Source organism: Echeneis naucrates, chromosome 10 (assembly GCF_900963305.1).
Source record: "Echeneis naucrates chromosome 10, fEcheNa1.1, whole genome shotgun sequence".
In the NCBI taxonomy this organism is placed as follows: Eukaryota; Metazoa; Chordata; class Actinopteri; order Carangiformes; family Echeneidae; genus Echeneis; species Echeneis naucrates.
Genome location: NC_042520.1, coordinates 7,981,692 through 8,002,371, shown reverse-complemented (window position 1 = coordinate 8,002,371; position 20,680 = coordinate 7,981,692). Strand labels below are relative to the sequence as shown.

Below are 20,680 nucleotides of genomic sequence, written 5' to 3'. Positions count from 1 at the left end.
GCTTTTTTATGTTGACCCTGGATGCAGACGAAGGATCTGCGTCCACGACCCCAGAGGAACCTTCATCTGTGCTTCACCACCAGCATCTGCTCTGCAGTCCTGTGTTAACTGCAAAAACGGCAGAAGAATTGTAGTAAAATACTACACATTAACTGCTATAGCACTATTCATGTATTCACAGGGCATTACATTAGGAACAATTTATTATTCATTCAGTCAGAGTTGCCTGAATGCTGATACTGGTTGGGAGCTTCAGTTAATGTTCATGTGCTGATGGTGACAGGTGGTCATTTTGAAGTTGTTGTTGTTGTTTTTTTTTTTTACTCAGAATCATGATAAAAACAAGTCTCATCATTCTTTCATGAGACAGCACACCTAATATGCCTTTTGGAAAGGCAATAATTTCATCTTTATTCAACATGTAATTGCTAGCTCCATTTTAATGAACAGTGCCAAGAAGTGAACATTTCTCAAACTGGCTTCGTCGATGTGACAATGAGTTCAGTGTCTTTCACGGGCCTCCCTCCCCAGTCACCGTGGGGATGGGGAGGCTACGATTGGCAGCATCAATATGCAGATGAAAAATCTGCAGAAATGATGTCATGTAGTCATGTCAACATGGAGCAAAACATGTTTTCAACATGTTGTGGAATTATTCATTCATCGGTCTTCTAACCCTAACCCTAACCATTTATAGTTTGTGGGGGGTGCTGGAGCCAATCTCACCTTACATTGGGGGGGGGGGGGCTACATACAATTTAGAGCCTCTTGATGGTGGGAGGAAACCGGAGGGAAAACCACACAGGCAGTGGAGAACATGCAAACTCTGCACAGAAAGGCCAAAGGCTGGGAACCGAACTAGTGACCTTCTTGTTGTGAAGCAACAGCGCTAACCGTGCTGCCCCCATGTGGAACCAGTGCTGTAGAAAATAGTAGCCACTGACAGAAAATGGAGGCTGTTTTGGTGTAAATATTGAGTTTTTCTAGATGCAGTATTTAGAGTGTACACGAAAATTAAAACAAATGGTTCTTTTTGTAAAGCAAAGAGGACAACACATTGGCACCTACATATGGTAGCTACAGATAGATTTCAAATGTGCTTATCCAAACACACACACATACTACATGAAACAGTACAGTGATTTGCTGAGTAGCTAAGCAGTCCCTTAAGTGATTTCAGAGCTGTAAAGTCAATCTCTCCAGGCACCAACAAACTGTGGGGAGTCAAGTCAGCCTTTCCACTTAGAAAGGCCAGCTGGTGCCGAGGGGATGTAAGTGAGGCCAGGCTTGCCCTATGGGTATTTTCAAATGACTCAACCTTTGACCAGAATGTAAAGGACCATTGCTTTGTGGAGGAGTCACCTCCCACAGTTGGCCAGGTTCCTCATGTGAGAACGCCACCTTCAAGAGTGTGTGCTGAGGAGGGCTACACATGTTGACTCACACCAGTAGCCTGCTCATTGGTACAGCCCTCATTATTTTTCCACCGGGGAAAGGGACTGATTATTTTCTTGAAGCATGGATAAGGTTACTCCTAATTAATATGAATGCATTTAATTGTCATGGATCACGACACACAGGAAATCCACATTTGTTTTGCTACTCTTCTGAGTCTACTATGTTAATATAACCTTTGTACGGTATATTATCTTATACTGAAAATAACCATGGAGTTGATGGCAAAGCAGTGCATTCATGTTTGTTTTAATCCCCACTTTGGAATAATGATCAGCCGAATTATCTTTGAATATTGGCATTTGGGGGAATTTTTGGGGAATTTAAAGAAATATTCAGCATTAAAATCAGCCTTGTAATAAGCCTGCATTCATATATAGTTATAGGAGTAATCTGTTCCCATTATGACTACCACTGTTGCTTCTCTATGATAATTCTATCTCACTGTTTAACATTTTTCCGTGCATAACACAAACTGAGAAAACAACAACAAAAACCTACACGGAAGATAACCTCGAACCAATTACTACCTACTTTCCTTATGGTTGAAAAGGCAAACCTTGTCAAAGATTGTTCCTGTTCTGACATGAAAGAACATTGCTGTCTCTGCAGGAAACTCAAATGTTTTTGAAATGTCCACTCAGTTCTGAAAATGGCCTAGTATATCACCGTATAGCAGAGGTTTCACTTTAGTGACTCAGGTCATAAAAAAGATTGAGTTATAGTTATTTCAAAGCTGTAGGATATTTACTGGCTAAAGCAGTCTTAAGCAATCTAACAACTGGATGCAGATGCTCTTTTTGCATACATTATAGTCCAATGTATAATGTATTGATCATCCAAGAAACATCAGTGCCATTTGGGTGATATGGTGGGTAAAAATACAACAGTTTGCCATTTTAAATCAATTCTCATTATTAATACGAAGTAACTAATTTGATGTCTTTAAACACAGTTTTGTTATTATTAAAATCAAAGCCTGTGCATTGCTTCATTAAACATTAAATTGAATTCATACATATGAAATGAAAGTCTCACTATCAAAGTGTTTCTTAGTCTTCACAGTGCTTACCATTGCTTTTATTTTTCCTGTGATGTTTGGACAGCCTGCTAATTTGCTCCCAGAGGCCTGTGTTTATCTAATAGTTTAATTGGCTGGGCTGTGCACCTGTTTGGCAGCACAGGTGGCCACGGGGCTATTGTGCTGAGGGCCTTATCTCCCAGGCAGTCCCACACAGGTGTGTGGCATGCAGCCTTTGCTGATCTGCCCACAGATGGCATTGCCTGGAGCGCCCACTACATACTGTTTCCACTCTCTTTTTTCCTACTCTGCTATGTTTTCCACTTCTCTTTCTGTCGAAATTTCCAGCTCCATTTCTGTATCCTCTACTTTATTCTCCCCGCTTTTAATTTTGACATTTTGGACACATGCTTCTTAATTTAGAAGTGTCAGATTGACTAGCTACTTTCCATTAATTTTTTAATCCAATGACATCAAGTGAGATGCCAATTTAGAGAAATTACAACCCTCTTATTTTCTCATTTAGTGGCAGAGAAACTCTCAGGGGTTTCAGTCTGCCTCTCTCTTGTACACACTTAACAACTTCTTTACTCTGTGATGCTCACTTTGTGCAAAGTGTGTGCAACTGTGATAAGATCCATGTGAAATATATGATAAATGATAAATATATATTTGCTAAGCCACAACTATTTGTTTCTTGCATGCTTAAATCTCGATTTTTTTTGTATGTGCAAGCATACCCTCCTTTTATATTTTGTTTGGTAATTTCAGCAGCTTCAGTTAAAACTCACCTCCTGTGATCTACCTCAACTTCTGCTCCATCAATAGACTTTTCTATATAAAAAAATAGAATGGTTTTGAGCAGTGGAGCACAAATCCATGGCCCCAACCTTCGAGTTCCCTATGTTTAGCCCTCAGCATTATACTGTGACTCTGTCAAATCCCAACAGTGACTTCCATATTAGATCTGCTAGCTCTTAGATCCCCAAGACACATTTAAGCAAAATTGAACTGGGCTCCTAACTTTTCATTATGAGAAGTCTTTACGGTACATGTCAGACATTTTCTCAGGAGGATTTTCTTGCGGGGTCTTTTTGCGGGGGTGGGAGACATTTGCTGACACTGGAGTTTGTCTCTGTGTCCGGATACTGAAGGTGTAGGCTGTTGTGATGATCTTGCTGCTCTGCCACACAGGGTGTCTCTGAGTCTGAAGCAATCCCACAAGCTTTCCTCAGTTGAATAGCTACCAAGGACTGCATGGAACATCGGTGGTGGATTCTTTTTTTTTTTTTTTTTTTATGAGCTACAAATCCCGTTAACATAAAAGCTACTCATCTTCCTGTCTTTCCATCCTAATGGCCAGTGCGATAAAGCATTGAAAAATCCCCAGAGAGTCCCTGGTGTTTCTGCTGAACAAAGTGATTGTGTTCCTTATATTATGATTCAACAAAGATCTTCAAAGAATTCAGAATCTTTGCTGGAATTGATTGTTGCTACCTATGCAATGCTATACAGTGAACCCCCATGGCACGTGCTTTTTTGAAATTATCAGTACTGAATTGTACTCTTATATTCCCAACATTTCTTCTCTTGGCCTTCTCTGGCAACTCTGCGCAACAACAATCACCACCAGCACAAAGGAGCATATCCTCTTTTCCATTTGCTACTGTGACTGCACAAACAAATGTTAGTCTAAATATCTCACAGGCTATATGTGACCCTGCATCCGCTGAGGTCAGAAAGTGTGAATCTCAATGCAACTGCAATGAGTTAACACTGCACTGATGAACGATACTCGTGGGGATTTAGATGTAGTAGACATCAATGAGTCTGCACAGTCTGACATGAATTCTTCATAAAGATGAAGAACCGTTTCAACATTATCATTTTTTTAGCTCCTTATCTCAGAGAATCATCCATAATTGATTTCCTGTATTCATGTAATTATTCAGGTCACTGATTTTTGAGCTCAAACACACTCCATGTCAATTGGAAAAACAGTATTAAAATGCCTGATGCCCAATTGGATGGGGACTATTCACTTGACTCCCAGTTCTATTACAAACGACTCTCAGCCCTCCTCCAGGCCATAGACAGGTTTGCACAGTCACTTGTCAAGGAGAAATAAGACAGGAAAATTTGGAATTTGGACTGTAGGCAAAGATTTCTCTGGACCTTCCATTTTAACAGTGAGAGAAATAATTCACTCGTTAGTGAATCAAGTTTTTTGTCATTTATTTTCCAGGATGGTACAATCCGTCTCATTTTATAGCATTAAAAGAGCTTTATTTGACAGTTAAATTTGGTATGAATCTTATGACACTGTCTTCAACGGACGTGACGAGCAGTCAGAAATGAGAAAGTTAACTAGTTTTTACCCTTGTGGCTGACTTCACTGTTGACGTTCGCCCTTCTTTCTCCGAGGCAGTGAAAGCGATGTCGGAGACATCAGTGTCTGAGTATATTTTAAGAGTGATGCCTATTTGATTTTATGACACCATCTGTTAACCTCCAAGATACCCGTATCTATTATGGCCCCTATGTGATACATGCATAATTTAGAAACATCTGATTTGAATTACTTATTTAGTTGGAGATGATTGTGCACAGGTACAGAAAATAACCTACATCATACGTAGTGTTTCTCAGTCGTCCCCACTTGAGTGTTGCGCTCTGTGGGGTGTCATTTCAAAGTATGTAGGATGCATGACGTGCTGTATGCTGCCTGCACTTGCTAGTTGATTTAATTCTGACTGAATCCTGAGGCCAGTACACAATCGGTCACCCTCTTATTGTATATAGACAGATGCTACACAGTCACATGCTGCCTTCATTGAGGATTGTTTCGCATCCTTGCACATAGAGATTCAGATACATGTGCACATGAGCACACTTCAATTCTGCGTGAAAAAGTGGAACATTCGTTTTCAGAGGCCTGATCTTTAGTCTTTGGTTAGTACAACTTGTTTGAATCAAACTTGTTTTCATTGCTTCAGTGCTCTTGTTCCTGTGTGCGCTTGGGTACACCAGCAGTGACACTGTTGGAGAGCTGACAACGAATACCGTTCTGAGACTGTTGCCTCCTTTAGTACCGATATCAAACATCCATATTGCCCCCGTTGGCTCACTGAATTGGTCCTCTGCTGTCACTTAATGAAGTTGTACTGTTTTATATTATGATGAAACAAGAAGACAAATAGTATCCATGCAGAATGTCTTACACCACAGTTTCTGCCTTGTCCAACCAATACATTTGTGCAGCTGTGGTACATTATGTGTAAGATTTGCCCCATCCAGTAGAAGATAGTGGCCTGAAATACTACAGTTTAGTGGAGTGACATAGCACTTTTTCACTCTGATGGAGAGGTTATGTCATTTGATTCACATGCGAAGGATATCACATGCCGGTGGTTCTCCTTCAGAGGTAGCACAGGGATAGCAGCAGTCTTACAGTAGTTCTATGTATGTATAAATGCTGGATTGACAAGATGTCTATTATCCTCTGAGCATTTCTACTATGTTCTTTGGAACCTCATTTTACCCGGCTTCTACCATTTCCATCAACAATTTCTTAAATATTTAATTCACTTTCTTGTGAGGTTTTCTGAGTAGAAGGGTCAACCAAACAAAACAGAAAAGTGTGTGGTAGATTTTGAGAATTATGTGAAGGAAAATATCTTATCTTGTTAATGTTTAATCTATTTAGAAGTAGGGTTAGGGTTATGGTTACTATATACTGAGTCTATATTTGCTGTCAGGAGTTGCATCATGTAGTTATTTTTACTTGTGGGAATTATCAAAGAAGATCAATGCTATCTCTTATTTTTTCAATTCATCTTGAAAATAAGTTTTGTATTCATATTTATTGCACATATTCATTACTATTATCTCTATTAGAAGCCAGCAAACTGGGAGTCTGATTTGGAAATGTCACAGAGTACTACAACTACACTTAAGGCAAACAAAGATAAATAGCTTTGTAAGGATTAGTTACCATAAGGATTATTATAATATGAGCCGGACTCATAACAATCGCCATCTTTCCACAGTTTGATATATTACAGTTTTAATCAAGGCAGCTAACAGTTGTTGAGACAGATTTTAATTTTAATCAGATCAATAAAAGATGCAAATTAATATAGTTACACAGGAAAAGCTAACAAATAGTTATTGCTCATAAACAATTTTTGAACAGGAAGTTACAGTTCATATTTCATATTTAATATCAGTCATCTAAAATGTATTGTGCACTACAGTTACATTACACAGTTGCATTACAGAGCTCATTGTTTGGCTTGGTAGGTTGCTAAGTCGACACTGGTGGTGATTGGTTTCAAGCTATAATGTTCAGAGCTATTTGTTGCACAAAGAATTGGGCCTCAATTTGACTAGTGTGGCACTGAATAGCTTAGTAGTCCCACAGGAGGCCAATTGAATGACTTTGCCTGAAACACTATATGAAACATATTGCACCCGTGCAGAAACTTTCAATAACAAATCTCCCTACCTTCTCATGATAAAATAATAAAACCAGAGAAAGGTAGCGAAACCAATGTGTGTACCAGTTCTCTTAAAATGAGACTAGTGATCAGTCAAAGACAAAGTGTGAGAGGGCATCTGTATCTGCTGTGTGACTTTCTGTGACTGCTGATTCACATGAATAGTCTTTTCAACATCTATGCACATTTGCCTTACCAAGTATTTTCACAAGTCTACACTCGGGGCACTTTTTGTCTTGTGCTCTATATACTGTCACCACTTGTATGCTCTTCAGCAAGAATCTTCGCACAACCAGAAGGAGCATGCAGCGTTACGTCGTCCACTTTGACAACGTATGCATTTTATTTTGTTCATACCTTGTTTCAATCTAGCACCTTGAAGTACAGTCTGAAGTGACTGTTAAATGATGTGATGACGAGTGTTTGATTGAATGTCAGTTTTCATTTAAAGAAGGCCCACTGCTGTACATATTATGCAAACATGCCGAAATATTTACACCTTTTCAATGTGACGCCATCTCACAGAGATGCTTCCCAACTGAACGCACATATCTCAAACTCAAGGTCCACATCCAGTCCGCCAGATTATCTCACATGTTAACGGCCTGGCGCTATGAGGTGCCTGTAACACTCATACGACAAATCCCATAATGCAGTGCGACAGCTGCCATGCCGAACAACAGACTACCTGCGAGAACCCCAATTCCCGCCTCTTGCAATTAACAATTAATACCACCACTAAGCTAAAAATGGGGGAACAAAAAATTGACTTTGACAACAGAGGTTTTTTTTAAAACAGGTGGGAGGCAGAGTACATATTTATTATATTATGTATATATATTTATTGACATTGCCAATAAACCAAAGTCTTTTTTGTGGAGCTAATATGGCTGTAATTTCAGAATTAAAAAATTGCAGGTTTTAGGTTTTAGATGTTTTCTGCTCCAACACTCCTGATTCAAATGATCTGCTCGTCATCGAGCTCTGCTGAAGTCTGATCAGGAGTCACTCATTTGAATCAGATGTGTTGGAGAGTTGGTCCATATATGTGGACACAAACAGTCTCAAACTCTGTGGAGGTCTGTGGAGGTCCGGTCTCTGCTGGCTCTGCTGTGTGTTACCTCGAGCTGGTGTCTCTGTTATTCACCTTGATTGTCCTGTGTGCTCCATGTCTAGTTCCTCCTCTGCGTCCTTTTATGTTAGTACTTCTTGTCATAGATTCAGGATGACGGCAAAAATGGAGGTGAGAATTAGTGAGTTAGAGTCGCGGCTCCGCACTGTAGCTAGCTCAGCTTATGCTAATGTAGCTAGCTACGAAGCTAAGTCTAGTTGATGCTGGTAACCATGGTAACTAGCACACAGAAGAGGAGAGGCGGAGTAGTTGAACACATGGACCGGCTTTATTCAAACATCACACTGACTATAAAGCTTACAGCGGCTACAGCTGGAGTTACTTCTCACACCGTTCACCGGAGAGAGAGACAAACAACACAACACAACATGGCTACGTGCTGACTATGTCACACATTACCCAGAAGGCCATCTGCTCAGGCCGGTCACACTGCAGCAGCTATGAGACAAGTGAAGGAGAGACTGAGGACAGAAGATCCCCTAAAGTGGAGCTGTGTGGACATTAACCAGCTGTTTTAGCACAATATCTCATGTGCCACAAGTATCAACATACATACATACATACGTATATATATATATAAAAATTATTTCATGGTCCAGTTGCAGTGCTTCATGAATTTATTTTATCTGCTAGTCTATAAGTTTGACCCCCCAAACAAATGGTTTGGCCACCGGTCCTTCGCTAAGCCCCGCCCCCCTTGGTTACTGTTGCTATGCCAGCCTGTTCTCTGTTGTCTGAAGTTCGGTAGGAAAATGTCCGGTCAGCATCAGTCCGGTGATCAGAAAGGAAAAGAGAATAAGACAATAAAGAAGAAGAAGAATTTTTTGATGATGGTGAAGCTGGGACGAGAAACGTAGAGCAAGGTAAGAAACAGGGCACCTTGTACCATAAGCTAACTGGCCAGCTCTAATGCTAACGTCATTAGCCTAGCTTGAATCAAAGTCGACACAAAACATTATCTTTGACAAACAGCTGAGTTTGGGAGCTCCATCAGAAAGGAAGGGACAGAGAGGAGAGGGCTCCAGCTGCAGTCAGGTAACAGAAAGAGACACAGGAGGGTCCTGCCGCAAATTTAGACAAGTACTCCACCCTGCAGACACAACGACACACAAGGACCGGGACATTACGCGTTGTTAATGGTTTTTTTGTGTGCAGAAAGACAGAACTGTATTCAGCTGTGAGTGATGAGGAGTTGGACCGTGTTTTAAGAGACGTCCATAGAAGACATCCAAACTCTGGATACAAGCTAATGTGTGTTCCGGGTAATAATACAGCCACCGTGTATGATGTAGAACGAGCCGGTGTGTCAAACGATTCTGTTCCCCTTTACGCTGATTTACTGCTGAGTCGTTCGTATGTGCTATGTTACCGGGTGTACTTAAATAAGAAACGTGGTGATACACACCAGCTGTTTCTATCAAAGATAACGTTTTGTGTCGGGCTTTAAAACAAGCTAGGCTAATGGACGTTAGCATTAGAGCTGGACAGTTAGCTTACGTTACAAGCTAACGGCCCTGTTTCTTACCTTGCTCTACGTTTCTCGTCCCAAATTCACCGTCACCACCTTTTTAAAAAACATTTGTATAGAAAATTTCTCAACCCTTTATTTTCTTTCTTACTTTTCCTTTCTGATCACCAGACTGATGCTGACTGGACATTTTCCTACCGAACTACAGACAATAGGCTAGCATAGCGAGAGTAACCGGGGGGGCGGGGCTTAGCGAAGGCTCGGTGGGGGGGGGGTTACAATTAGGAAGAAAACATACATACAGTAAGTAAGAAACTAATGTAACTCAACTTTGTAATTCACTAAATTTGTTGTGTTTTTTTATATGTCCCCTTCTCGATTAGTTCGCTTTTACTGGTCTAGTCTGTGGACGCGTCCTGTCTCCGGTCTGGTCTCGATCCGTTCCTGGAGGGGTGCCGTCACCCGTCTGGTCTGGTTCGGCTTAGGTCCTGGGGGGGGCGCCGTATCTGCATTAGCCCAGTCCATTACTCGTAACCAATTAACTCCGTAGACACGTTCAGGTGCCCACACCGGGAATGGACTTTTACATACATAACATATCATACATACATCAACATTACATCATGTATACATATTTACAGATTGCATCACCGGGGTTACATTACATTATATTACATTACACAATACATTGTATATTTACATCACCTACCCCCTACGAGAATCGAACCCCTCCCACCTAGGTGCGGGGCGGCAGCGTTACCGCTGCGCCACAGCGCTGGTCGAGTTGCAGCGTACATTTGCGTTATTTCGCCAATTCACGTTTACGTCACGTGACCCACCGTACCACCCAGGGATTGGCTCCAGAGCTCCAGACCACGTGACCTCTTCTTAGCGCCGAGTCCACGCCTGTAGATTTGTCAATAATTTTTATGAGTAAATAAATACCATGCGTTGTTGCTGAATTTTTGTTGTGCATATGCTACAGCTTAACTGGTTGATCGATCAATGACAATTATGTAGACCTATAGCCCATTTTATGGGCACAAATCATGCCCTTACTTGGAACTAACCCAGGACATAAACTAATTACCAACCCGGTTTCCCAAAGGGCGGCCAGGATGAGCGTTTGTCACGTGAGTGTATGTTCATTATGGTAAAATGGACAAACTTGTGTTCAGCGAGTTCGTGAATTATGAAAGATACGGACACTGTCCGGTGGGTGTTTCCAAGGAGCAGAAATGTGTCATGGCCAGCAACAGTTACGTTATACGTCAAAAATAATGCCATCAATTCGTCAGTCTAGCATGCTAACCAGTTAGCTAACCAGTTAGCTAGCAGTCCATTTCAAAGGATATGCTAGCTGGCATCCATTTACACAAAGATTGACGAAGAATGGCCGAACAAATGCATTCTCAATTTATTTTGTTATATAATAAATACCATACCAGTAACGTGCACATTGGTACAGATACTCAAAAACTGCTTACGTACAGTACTGAAGCAAATTTACTTTGCTACTGTCCACCATTGGACATTTGTATGGAGCTCAAACTCTGTGCGGTGCATGCATTTAATAGCAATTAACATAACTATATTTTAATTGTGTCAAGATAGCAAAAGCAACCAAAAGTATAAAATAAGAAATTGCTTCCCTAAGACAGACCATGAATTTTTCATTTTGCCCGAGGAATGTACATGATTGCAGAAAGTAACACAATTTGGTGGCACTTAACTTTGAGGATTATACCCATCAATATTAGATGAACAAGTTCTCCCCCAAGTTAATGAAATCCTTGGATCTATGCCCACATCAGAAGAAGAGAATGATAAGACAAAGATTTGATCTCTTCCTTCAATGTGTACTGTGAATCGCCATTCTGATTTTTTTTATGTATCCAAGAAACAAGTACACACCACGTTTGACCAAACATAAGCTTAAGGTTGTGCTGTTAGCCTTCCAGTAAGGGATCTGTTTGCTCATAAATGTTAATATCGATAACCCCGTGATACAGTAAATGAAATTGTTTACTTATGAGACAACGGTAGAAACACATCATTAAAATATAACTCGAAGTTATATTAATTTAACACAGATGCACCTACCAGCAGCAGTTTTACTACTTATGTTATTTGTATTAGTTGTAATGGTATGTTGTCCACTGAGGCACTTGTGCTGAACGGAGAAAAAGCATTTCATAGCCTCAGGACAAACCTTGTAGAAGTACCATCTCTCATTTTCTTTGTGGTAACTTTGGGGACATTTAGAAGGCGAGCTGCAGAGGACCTAAGGGTATACGTGAGGGGACAGAAAATGATCGACAGTCCGAGATATAGGGATGAGTCAAAACACACAGTGTGAAAAACCTTAGTGGGCTGCATTGCTTTGTAACCTGCAGTAAAATGTATACGACTGATGAAGAATACACTCCACAATCCCTTCTGTCTTTCAAACCTTACCTTTTCCAGTCCAGAAACAACATATTTAAGTTTAAATTAGCAGAACTGCTTTGCAGAAGATGTGTGTTAGCAATGATTGTCAACATTCGAGCAACTTTTTGGATTTAGATTTAGATTTAAATCTCATTTCTCCATATAAGTTTTTAAGACCTCTCTTTGTTGCAGTGATGATTTGTCAAGCTTTTTAGAGTCGAACTGTACTAGTCCTGCCCTGTGGGCACCCAAACACACCAGGGTTGTAATGAAATGATGGATGTAAAATTGATCATATCATCATATTTCAGCCAAGTAGCTATGTCAAAAGTGTGGACTGGTATTGCTCCAGGTTTTTTTCAAAGTTGTTGCTTTGGTGTTTAAAAAAAAGTTTCAGTAATTAGAGTAGAAATATAGTGAGAGTGAAAGTTGCTGCTGAATCTGTGGTTCTTCATTATCTTTATGTCAGTCATGAGTCAAATGATGGTTTTCCTTACTGGTCTTTGTGTAGAAGTGTCTTTTTGTCTATGTATGAAAGATGAATGAATTATTTCCTCCAAATTCTGCCTTCCTTACTGCTGTTTTCCACACACCTTGTCAGGTTGTAATGCTTTCCTAGAATCTCATAGTGCAGTTGCACATACAATTTCGCTTCACAAATACAGGCCCTATTTCCTGCTCTCTCAAGATGATCATTATTACTGTGACGCATAAACAAAGACATGGATTTACTGAATTGTGCTCCTTTAGCCATGGCAATTCCTTGCTCTCTTTGTAGTCCTAGTCCTTTACTCCAGTCATCTCCTGCTGCGCCTGTAATGCAAATACATCAAACTGCTTTATTATTTTGGACTGAACTGGCCCATTTACCTCTGTTATCATCTTAGATACATGCAAATACATGCTTGAAGGAAGCATTAAAAGCAGAGAGCTTACTGTAAACTGACATTTATGAATGTACTACATTGTAATGTTTTGTTTTCATTGAGAAAACCAATCATCATTATACACCACACTAAGTAGTAATAGCATATAAGCTGCTTGTGCTTGTCTGTTAGTGCAGTTTGAGTAATAATAGTGGGCTGTATTTCTCCTAATTCAGTCTCAGATCAAAGAAATATCTCACCTCAACTTCACCAGCTGCCTCAGGCCATTGCATTTCATCCCTGATTGAGGGTCTCTCCCGACTCACTCAGTCAATACAAATGACTTTAATACTCAAACCATTATTATTTCAAATCATTGTCAAAAAGGCGGGATAAATCATTGACTTATGCCCTGTTAATGTCAGAAAATTGCTCCATGTATTTTGCGTTATTGACAGTTAGGGGCCTGAAAACAAGTAATGTTAATGACATAATCTAGCTGTGACCACACTGTCCTTCCCACCATTCTTTTGCCAGGCTGAGACAAACAGGCTCATCTGCACTGGATCATTTGCTGTCTTCTGATACACTGTGGTTTATAGCCAATTATCTCTCATGAATCATTATTGATTACAGTGTTATCTTTCTTGCATTGCTTAATCTTCTGGCATAGGGACATAGCAGCTCACACGGGAGCCCGAATATAAACTGCTTTGCTAGTGGAATACTAAGTTAAGATTGGTGGGTTTTTATTTTCTTTTAAATGGGTGCAATTGGGAGTCAGACTGTATTCAATATGGAGGGCAGGGTGGTTTTGTGTTGTGATTCTTCCTAATAGGAATTAAAAATCGCTATGGCTCAGTTCATCTAAATCAGTGTTAAATCGTTGATGTCAGTATAGATGATTGACTTCTTTTAAGTTCAGTTCAATATTTCTCATGCTTTCTGCTTTATGCAAATCAAAATTGCTTGCAATTAACCACCAAAGAAATAACAATTTTGACAGAATATTGTTGTTTATATTGATGCTGTATATTGATATCAATGTGTATCTGTGTTTGTGTATTTCCAGTTGGGTTAATAACTTTGGTCATGAGGGTCTTGGACTTCTGTTGGATGCTTTGGAGAAACTTCTGGACAAGAAACAGTGAGTGTTCTGCTTTGAGGTCTCATCTGTGTCATTTGCGTCAGTTAATCGATCAATGTAATTACCATATCCTATTTTATTTGTTCTTTTAAGGCAAGAGAATATTGACAAACGGAACCAGCATAAACTTATCCAGTGCTTGAAGGCCTTCATGAACAATAAGGTTTGTATGAGTCTATGAAGAGAAGATGATGCATCCAGATATTTAATATTAGTGTACTTGCATGGTGAAATGAAATTGGACCATTGCCATATCTTTTGAATTCTGTAATGCAAGAGAAAGGTGGTGTGTAATGTTTTAATGAATTAAATTTTAAAACGTGGAGATGTAAATTGTAAATTTCCAATAGTACTTAAGGTGGCTGTGATTCCAAACGTTTTGACTTTGGACTATGAAAAGCCTGATATAATGGAACAGAAAAGTATAACAAATTTTTCAATTTTTTGCCCATAGTCTCAGATCTTTTAATTATCCTTCCTGGGAAGGTCTGGCTCATTTCTCAAAAGTGACACACGTTTCAAGGATGGATGAACTATTGATATTGCATCTTGTGGAGTTAATCCCCACATGTGGTCATCTTTACCCACTTCTTCAGTTGTGGGGAGACTAGAAGGTGCAGGAGACTATGAGTATTTGTCCCTGTAGTCCTGTCCTGAATTGAATTAATTCATCATCCTCTCCATTTTTTCCCTTGGCCTTGTTGTCCCTCCTTAAAAGAAAATTAAGGCTAACTATAATGAACATTAGAGCTTCTTTGTATAATTAATTTTTTACTTCAAGTAAAAGTTCCCCATGTGTGTGAATGTTCTCATTAATTTATATCCATTGGCGCTTTTTTCTATATCCTGCCTTTCCTTGTTTCACAGTATGGACTGCAAAGGATCTTGGGAGATGAGCGGAGCCTGTTGCTGTTGGCACGAGCAATTGACCCCAAGCAAACCAGCATGATGACAGAGATTGTCAAAATTCTCTCTGCCTTCTGTATTATTGGAGAGGAAAACATGTAAGTGAACTTCAGTGTGCCAGACCATTTGTCACATTTGTTCGTGCACATCTTGTTCTTGCACATCATTAAAGAGAAATAGTCCTTTGCACAAAAGATTCACTATTATATGGCAGTTCTCTCAACAAGAACCTCAGAAGGTTTGACAGTATTTGCAACTTTGCATGTTTTTAGATAATTTTACTGATTCATCCTATTAAATGTGATAAATTAAATTCCATTTGTGATCCTGAAAACATAAAAAAAAACATGTTTTGACATTCAGAGTTAGAGGATTCAGAGTTAGATATCTCAAAGAACTTACATATAAAGTATGAAATATCTATTTCAAAGATTCATCTGTGGGTAAATATATATCTTTTGTGATATGATTGGTCTAAATACTTTTTTGTAGCTGAAATAAAAGTTCTATGGATTCACAGTTGAGTGAGGGGCACATATATAATTTTCTCAGTACATAACAGCTGATATGGAAAACAGCACAGCACAAATTTAAAGTCTTGACAAATAGCCAAAAGTTATGCTGAAAGGGATAGGCTCCATCTTTGCTGTGCGTACACACTCTAATGTTTCTGTAACCACAAGAGGGATGGCCATAAAAACTGGCATATCAATAATGCTTCAGTGTTCTTCCACTGGGTGGCATGCACATATAAAAAGACAGGAGCAAAGGCATACATATGCAACTCACTGTGTGCATACAGTGCAGTTACAGATGACCTCAGATGGTGCAGATACCTGTTAGGTGACATGGTCAGATCATGCAGTTTAGTCTGTTTAATGTGTTGAACAACTCAGTGTACTTTGCCACCGATACACAACCTGGCTGACAGCTCATAAATTGGATTTAGGGGAGTGTTTTTTATTGTTTCCCTCAAGGCCAGACTAGAATAACAATGGCACTTCAAAGACAGTCTGTATGCAGTGGTGGAAATAAACAAAACCACAATTTCTGAACGAAAAGCTGACTTCACCAACAGTGTCTCTACATCACTGACCATCCAACGAGGCCCTAACTGTTGTAGTCTGTCAGTCGCTGTGTGGGTTCCCAAAATAGTTTTGAAAGGAAAGAAGATCAAAAAAGATATATTGTAGCTCTGAACAATAATTTAACCAAATTCACTGTAAATTAAATGGAATTTTGTTTAATTTTTGACAATTAACTTAGATTTAATTCATTTTTCAGAATTGTTCTGTTTTTGTAGTTGTTCCCAAAACGTACTGTACAATGACTCATCCAATATTTACCACATTGTGAGAATGCTACTACTATCAGAAAATTTACAGTTTTTGGGTCAAACACGTCAGCCAAAAATAGTGCAAGCTGCTGCATCCTCTGAAGAAGGTGACAGGTGATGACTTCAGCTTGCTTGCTGCATGCATACAGACACTATATACAGCTATTTTCAAGCAACAGTGCTGTATTGATACACATCTCTCTTTCCAGTCTCAAAATGATTACGAACAGTTTAAAGTAAATATGGAGATCTTTGCCAAGATCATAAAAAAAAATGTAGAAAAGACAGCCAAAGGAGCTGAGGCATCACTTTCTCGCTCAGGAACTTCTCTGCCAACCAATGTTGTGACGCTGACTAATGTTAAACACCCACTTCAGCTGACAGCATCAAAAGGGAACACGACAAGTTAAGCAGATCTATCTTGCCTGTTTCAAAGCGTCGTCTGAACTGACTTCAAAGCTACTCAGTATGCTGCTCCCCGTGCTTGTCTGTGACTTTCTAACCCCTATCACAGAGCATGGCCGTTCAATTTATCTCTCTGTCAGGCTTACTCCACACATACAGTCCTATTGGTCATCTCCCTCACTCACTGAAAACTACTAGTATTTTGCCATCTTCAAAATGTTATATTTTGGATTCATATAAAGTATAAAAATAGTGACATGTGATATAAAGCATTGCACATAGATAAGCTGGAATTTTAACATCTGGCCTCGTGTGACTATTGATGTGTTTCTTTACTTATTTATTGTAACAGTAAGAGGAACTTGTTGATCAGGCAAGAGGCAAGAGATTAGAGCCTCTTAAGCTGTTAAGTTTCTCAGTTCATGAAGGGAAATTAGCAAATACTGCCTCACAGAGACAGAGAGGCCACCTGTTACCAGTTATTATGTAGGCATGTTATAAATCACTGTGTCCGCAAGTGCACTTAAGACATCAATTTACTTTTATCGCAGTCCTCATTGTGTGTATCCATGTGTCTCACACAAACTCTCTGCTTCATTCACAATTCTGAGGCTGATATTATCTAATATTCTGTTTATCTTAGCAGAGTATTAGCCTTGAGCCTTTGCAAATACTCCAAAATGCTTGCTTTTTCAATGGGTATATCTGCAAATTAATCTAGTCTCTGCAATTATTTGCACCTTTTCACAATCAGCCAAATACTCTCCACCACAGTTGCTTTTTGTCTAGCATCACCTCAGTAACAAGCATGATGAAATCAAAATTGCATACTGCGGCATACAAAGAGATTGAAAGCAGCAGCATTTGTCAGGGTGACCAAAGACTGGCCGAGCAATTGTCCACACCAACACACAAGGGAAGATAAGATATATGGTGTTTGAGCTGAAAATGTGAGTAAATGTCCTGTCAGTGAGGTGATAAGTGTTTGTTGACTTTTTTGTTTGCCTGCTCCCTGTTGTCTGTTGTTGTCCAGTCTGGATAAGATTCTCGCTGCCATGACAATTGCTGCAGAGAGAAACAATAAAGAGAGATTTGCTTCAATCGTGGAAGGACTGGAGAACCATGAAGCCCAGCAGCTCCAGGTTAGGAAATGCACACCGAAAAGCAATTAACCTCACCTTTTAATAACCATCATGCATTCATCATTACCCTCTTATTAGATTAATTCAGTTGAAGGGTAAAGGTAACCTTCATGGCTTGGTGACCAATCCAGTGCCTAATACAATAACTACCAGTTTTTACAATACTGATCTTAATTTGGTATTTGTCCGTGAAATACCACTTAAATAGTCAACACACTAATTCATCAAGACCCCACTGGCACAGATCACTGTCATTCACATAAACCTAGGAAGACCACATTTGATGCCAGGCAGCACTGGAATTGAAGGGTGTCACTTTGGGGTAGTGTACTTAAACCTCAGCTGTCTCCAGGCTTGTGTTTTTCTTTGCCCCCCTCAAACTTCCATGTCTACTTGTCAACCCCAAGGCCCCTCCAGCACATGATATGATGATGAGACTACTGAAATGCAACTAACTCCACATTGCCACTACTTTAATCAAAGACACCTGCTTCACTGAGCACCTCTCCCAAACTACCCCAACCCTTTTTTTGCAAGCACCAGTACAATGATAATGGAAAAAAAGCTTTTTGTCTTTCTCACATTTTTCCTCTTCTCCCTGCTGTGCTCATTTTTGTCACATCTTACAAATTCTTCCCCTTGCCTTTTTCTGTGCTGCTGTGAAGCTGGGTCTCAAAGGGTTTGGTGTGAAAGGGCAACCATAGCGCCATACCTCTCTTCATTTTCATTACTATTCTTCAGCAGCAGGAAAAACTACACAGCAGCAATAAAAAGCCCACTTAAAACATGTTTAGTTTTGTTTTGGGGTTTTTTTTTTTTTTTGTAAAACCAAAAGTAGGGACTTACTAAAGGAATTACTTTTTTAACTGCAGAGATTAGAAGTCATGAAGAAAAAGTCATGAGGGAAACCGATGAGGCGGGTGGTAGAAGAGAAAGTAGATATTCTTTTATTAGGACGCTGTTGTTTTTCCTTTAAATTTTGGTGTTAATGAAATGAAGCTCTGCTAATTGTGAAGTAAATTAAAATGCTTTGCTGATGCAGGGGCTCAAGGAAATTAATTGACTTTTTATCCAAAACCTGTGATGGGCTGCAGAACTAGACTTTGCTAATGTGATTAAAATGTGTTTTGCAGTAGTTCAGGCTATGCTTGTCTGCTGAGCATGGAAGACACTCAGTGTGCCAACATTAAAACTGGCCCAGGAGTGCCACTTTTAATTACAATGTTTAGAAACACCCCTATGGCCCTGCTGCATCACTGTAAACCTACAAAGATAATGCCCCTGCCGTTTCCCACTCCATTGTATGTATATAACTGAAGTTTGTTTTTGATGTTTCATGTAAGTATTCAACTGTGTATGGGAGAAGAGAAAGAATATTTTATGAGCTCCATGGCTACACTTTCATAAATTCTGTGAAGATTTGGTGGAGTTTCTTTCATGTATCTGGCCTCTGGTGGGTACAGTAAAATGTCAGGTTTCAGTGCACGGAGCTTGCTCAGATGTCTTTCTGCAATACGGAGAAGTTTGCAGTGTTTTGGAAGTGTGGCACTAGTAGAATATGCTCAGTGGCAGTGCATCCATTACTGTGGCAAACTTGTGCTTTCCCAAGAATTACTGAGGTACTATTTGTATTGCATTATGTGTTTTTTACAACACATTTTTTTTTGATGTGTTAATGGATAGTCAAATAAGTAAAAAAAGAAACTCAAAATAATTTATTCCATATATTCAGATAATGATTTTCTTCTTTTCCTTCATGAAGACATGTCTCCTTGAGATTTAAGAAAAAATTTCTTATAAGAATGTGGGTTAAAATATTTACTTAAAAAAACTTGCAGAGGAAGCCGCAGAAAATCAACATTGTTGTGGCTCTTATTAAATATACATACAAGCCAGCAGCACAGGGTCAAGGTTTCAGAAAACAACAGTTCACGTTGTCCATGGGAATCCTTCAGCCTGCTATTGATTGTCTGTCTTATTTAACTCTTACCCATGGGCTGCTCCCCTGAAATACCTTACTGCTCATTATAATTCATCAGCAATCTCCTTTTAACCCCATCCTCCACCAACCATATACTCAGGAACACACAGACATGCACACACACATACTTTGAGGCTTTTTCTTTACCAATAAATCTATTAATAATACACCTGTAGTCAATAGACACACCAAACCTGTATTTTCTGCCATTTCTCTTCTGGTCTCTTTCTTTTCCTCTCCCACTCTGCTGTTGAAAGCTCTTTTTCTATGGTTTTGGTTTTGGAAAGGACTAACAGAAAACAATCACTTAGACCATGCATTTATTTGATTTATTTATGATTTATTTTCCTTCTAAATTAATTGCTATTAAATATTATAGTGCTATTATGTTTAGGGAAAAATAATGTGTCTTAATTCTCTCTCCCGTTTTTTAAATTGTATTTCCTAACCTGCTCTTTTTTTGTCTTTTTGTCTCGTTCCACCACAGGTTGCTTGCATGCAGCTGATCAACGCTTTGGTCACCTCTCCTGATGACCTAGATTTCCGGATACATCTGCGCAACGAGTTCTTGAGATGTGGGCTCAAGAAAATACTACCTGTGAGTTATCATACTAAGGCATCCTGGTGTACAGTTAAATCCTTCTCTCAAGATTCAAGAACCAGCGGCTAATTAGTGTATTATAAATCACAAGGTTGGGTTTTTCCAGGTTTTAGAATTTTTTAAAATTGAATTAGTAGTCATTGTGACTGTATAATTAGCAGCTTGTGTCAAGTGCGAGGCAGTGCCAGCACCTCATCACACAGGTCATCCTGGCATGATTATCAGGAAGCTTGCACGTCTTCACATGAGGCGAAAGGCAAACAAGCTCCAGCTCATCACTCAGGCCCTTGT

General features: G+C 39.5%; 1 protein-coding gene across 2 annotated transcripts in view; it reads left to right on the top strand.

The window, feature by feature from the left end:
• diaph2 (diaphanous-related formin 2) overlaps positions 1–20,680 on the top strand; it is a 338,700-nt gene that overhangs the window by 85,002 nt on the left and 233,018 nt on the right. For both annotated transcript variants that reach the window (XM_029511765.1, XM_029511766.1), the window contains exons 6-10: positions 13,944–14,018; positions 14,112–14,181; positions 14,886–15,022; positions 17,699–17,807; positions 20,276–20,386. In XM_029511765.1, the coding sequence (XP_029367625.1) occupies positions 13,944–14,018; positions 14,112–14,181; positions 14,886–15,022; positions 17,699–17,807; positions 20,276–20,386 (502 nt within the window). The remainder of the gene's footprint in view (positions 1–13,943; positions 14,019–14,111; positions 14,182–14,885; positions 15,023–17,698; positions 17,808–20,275; positions 20,387–20,680) is intronic.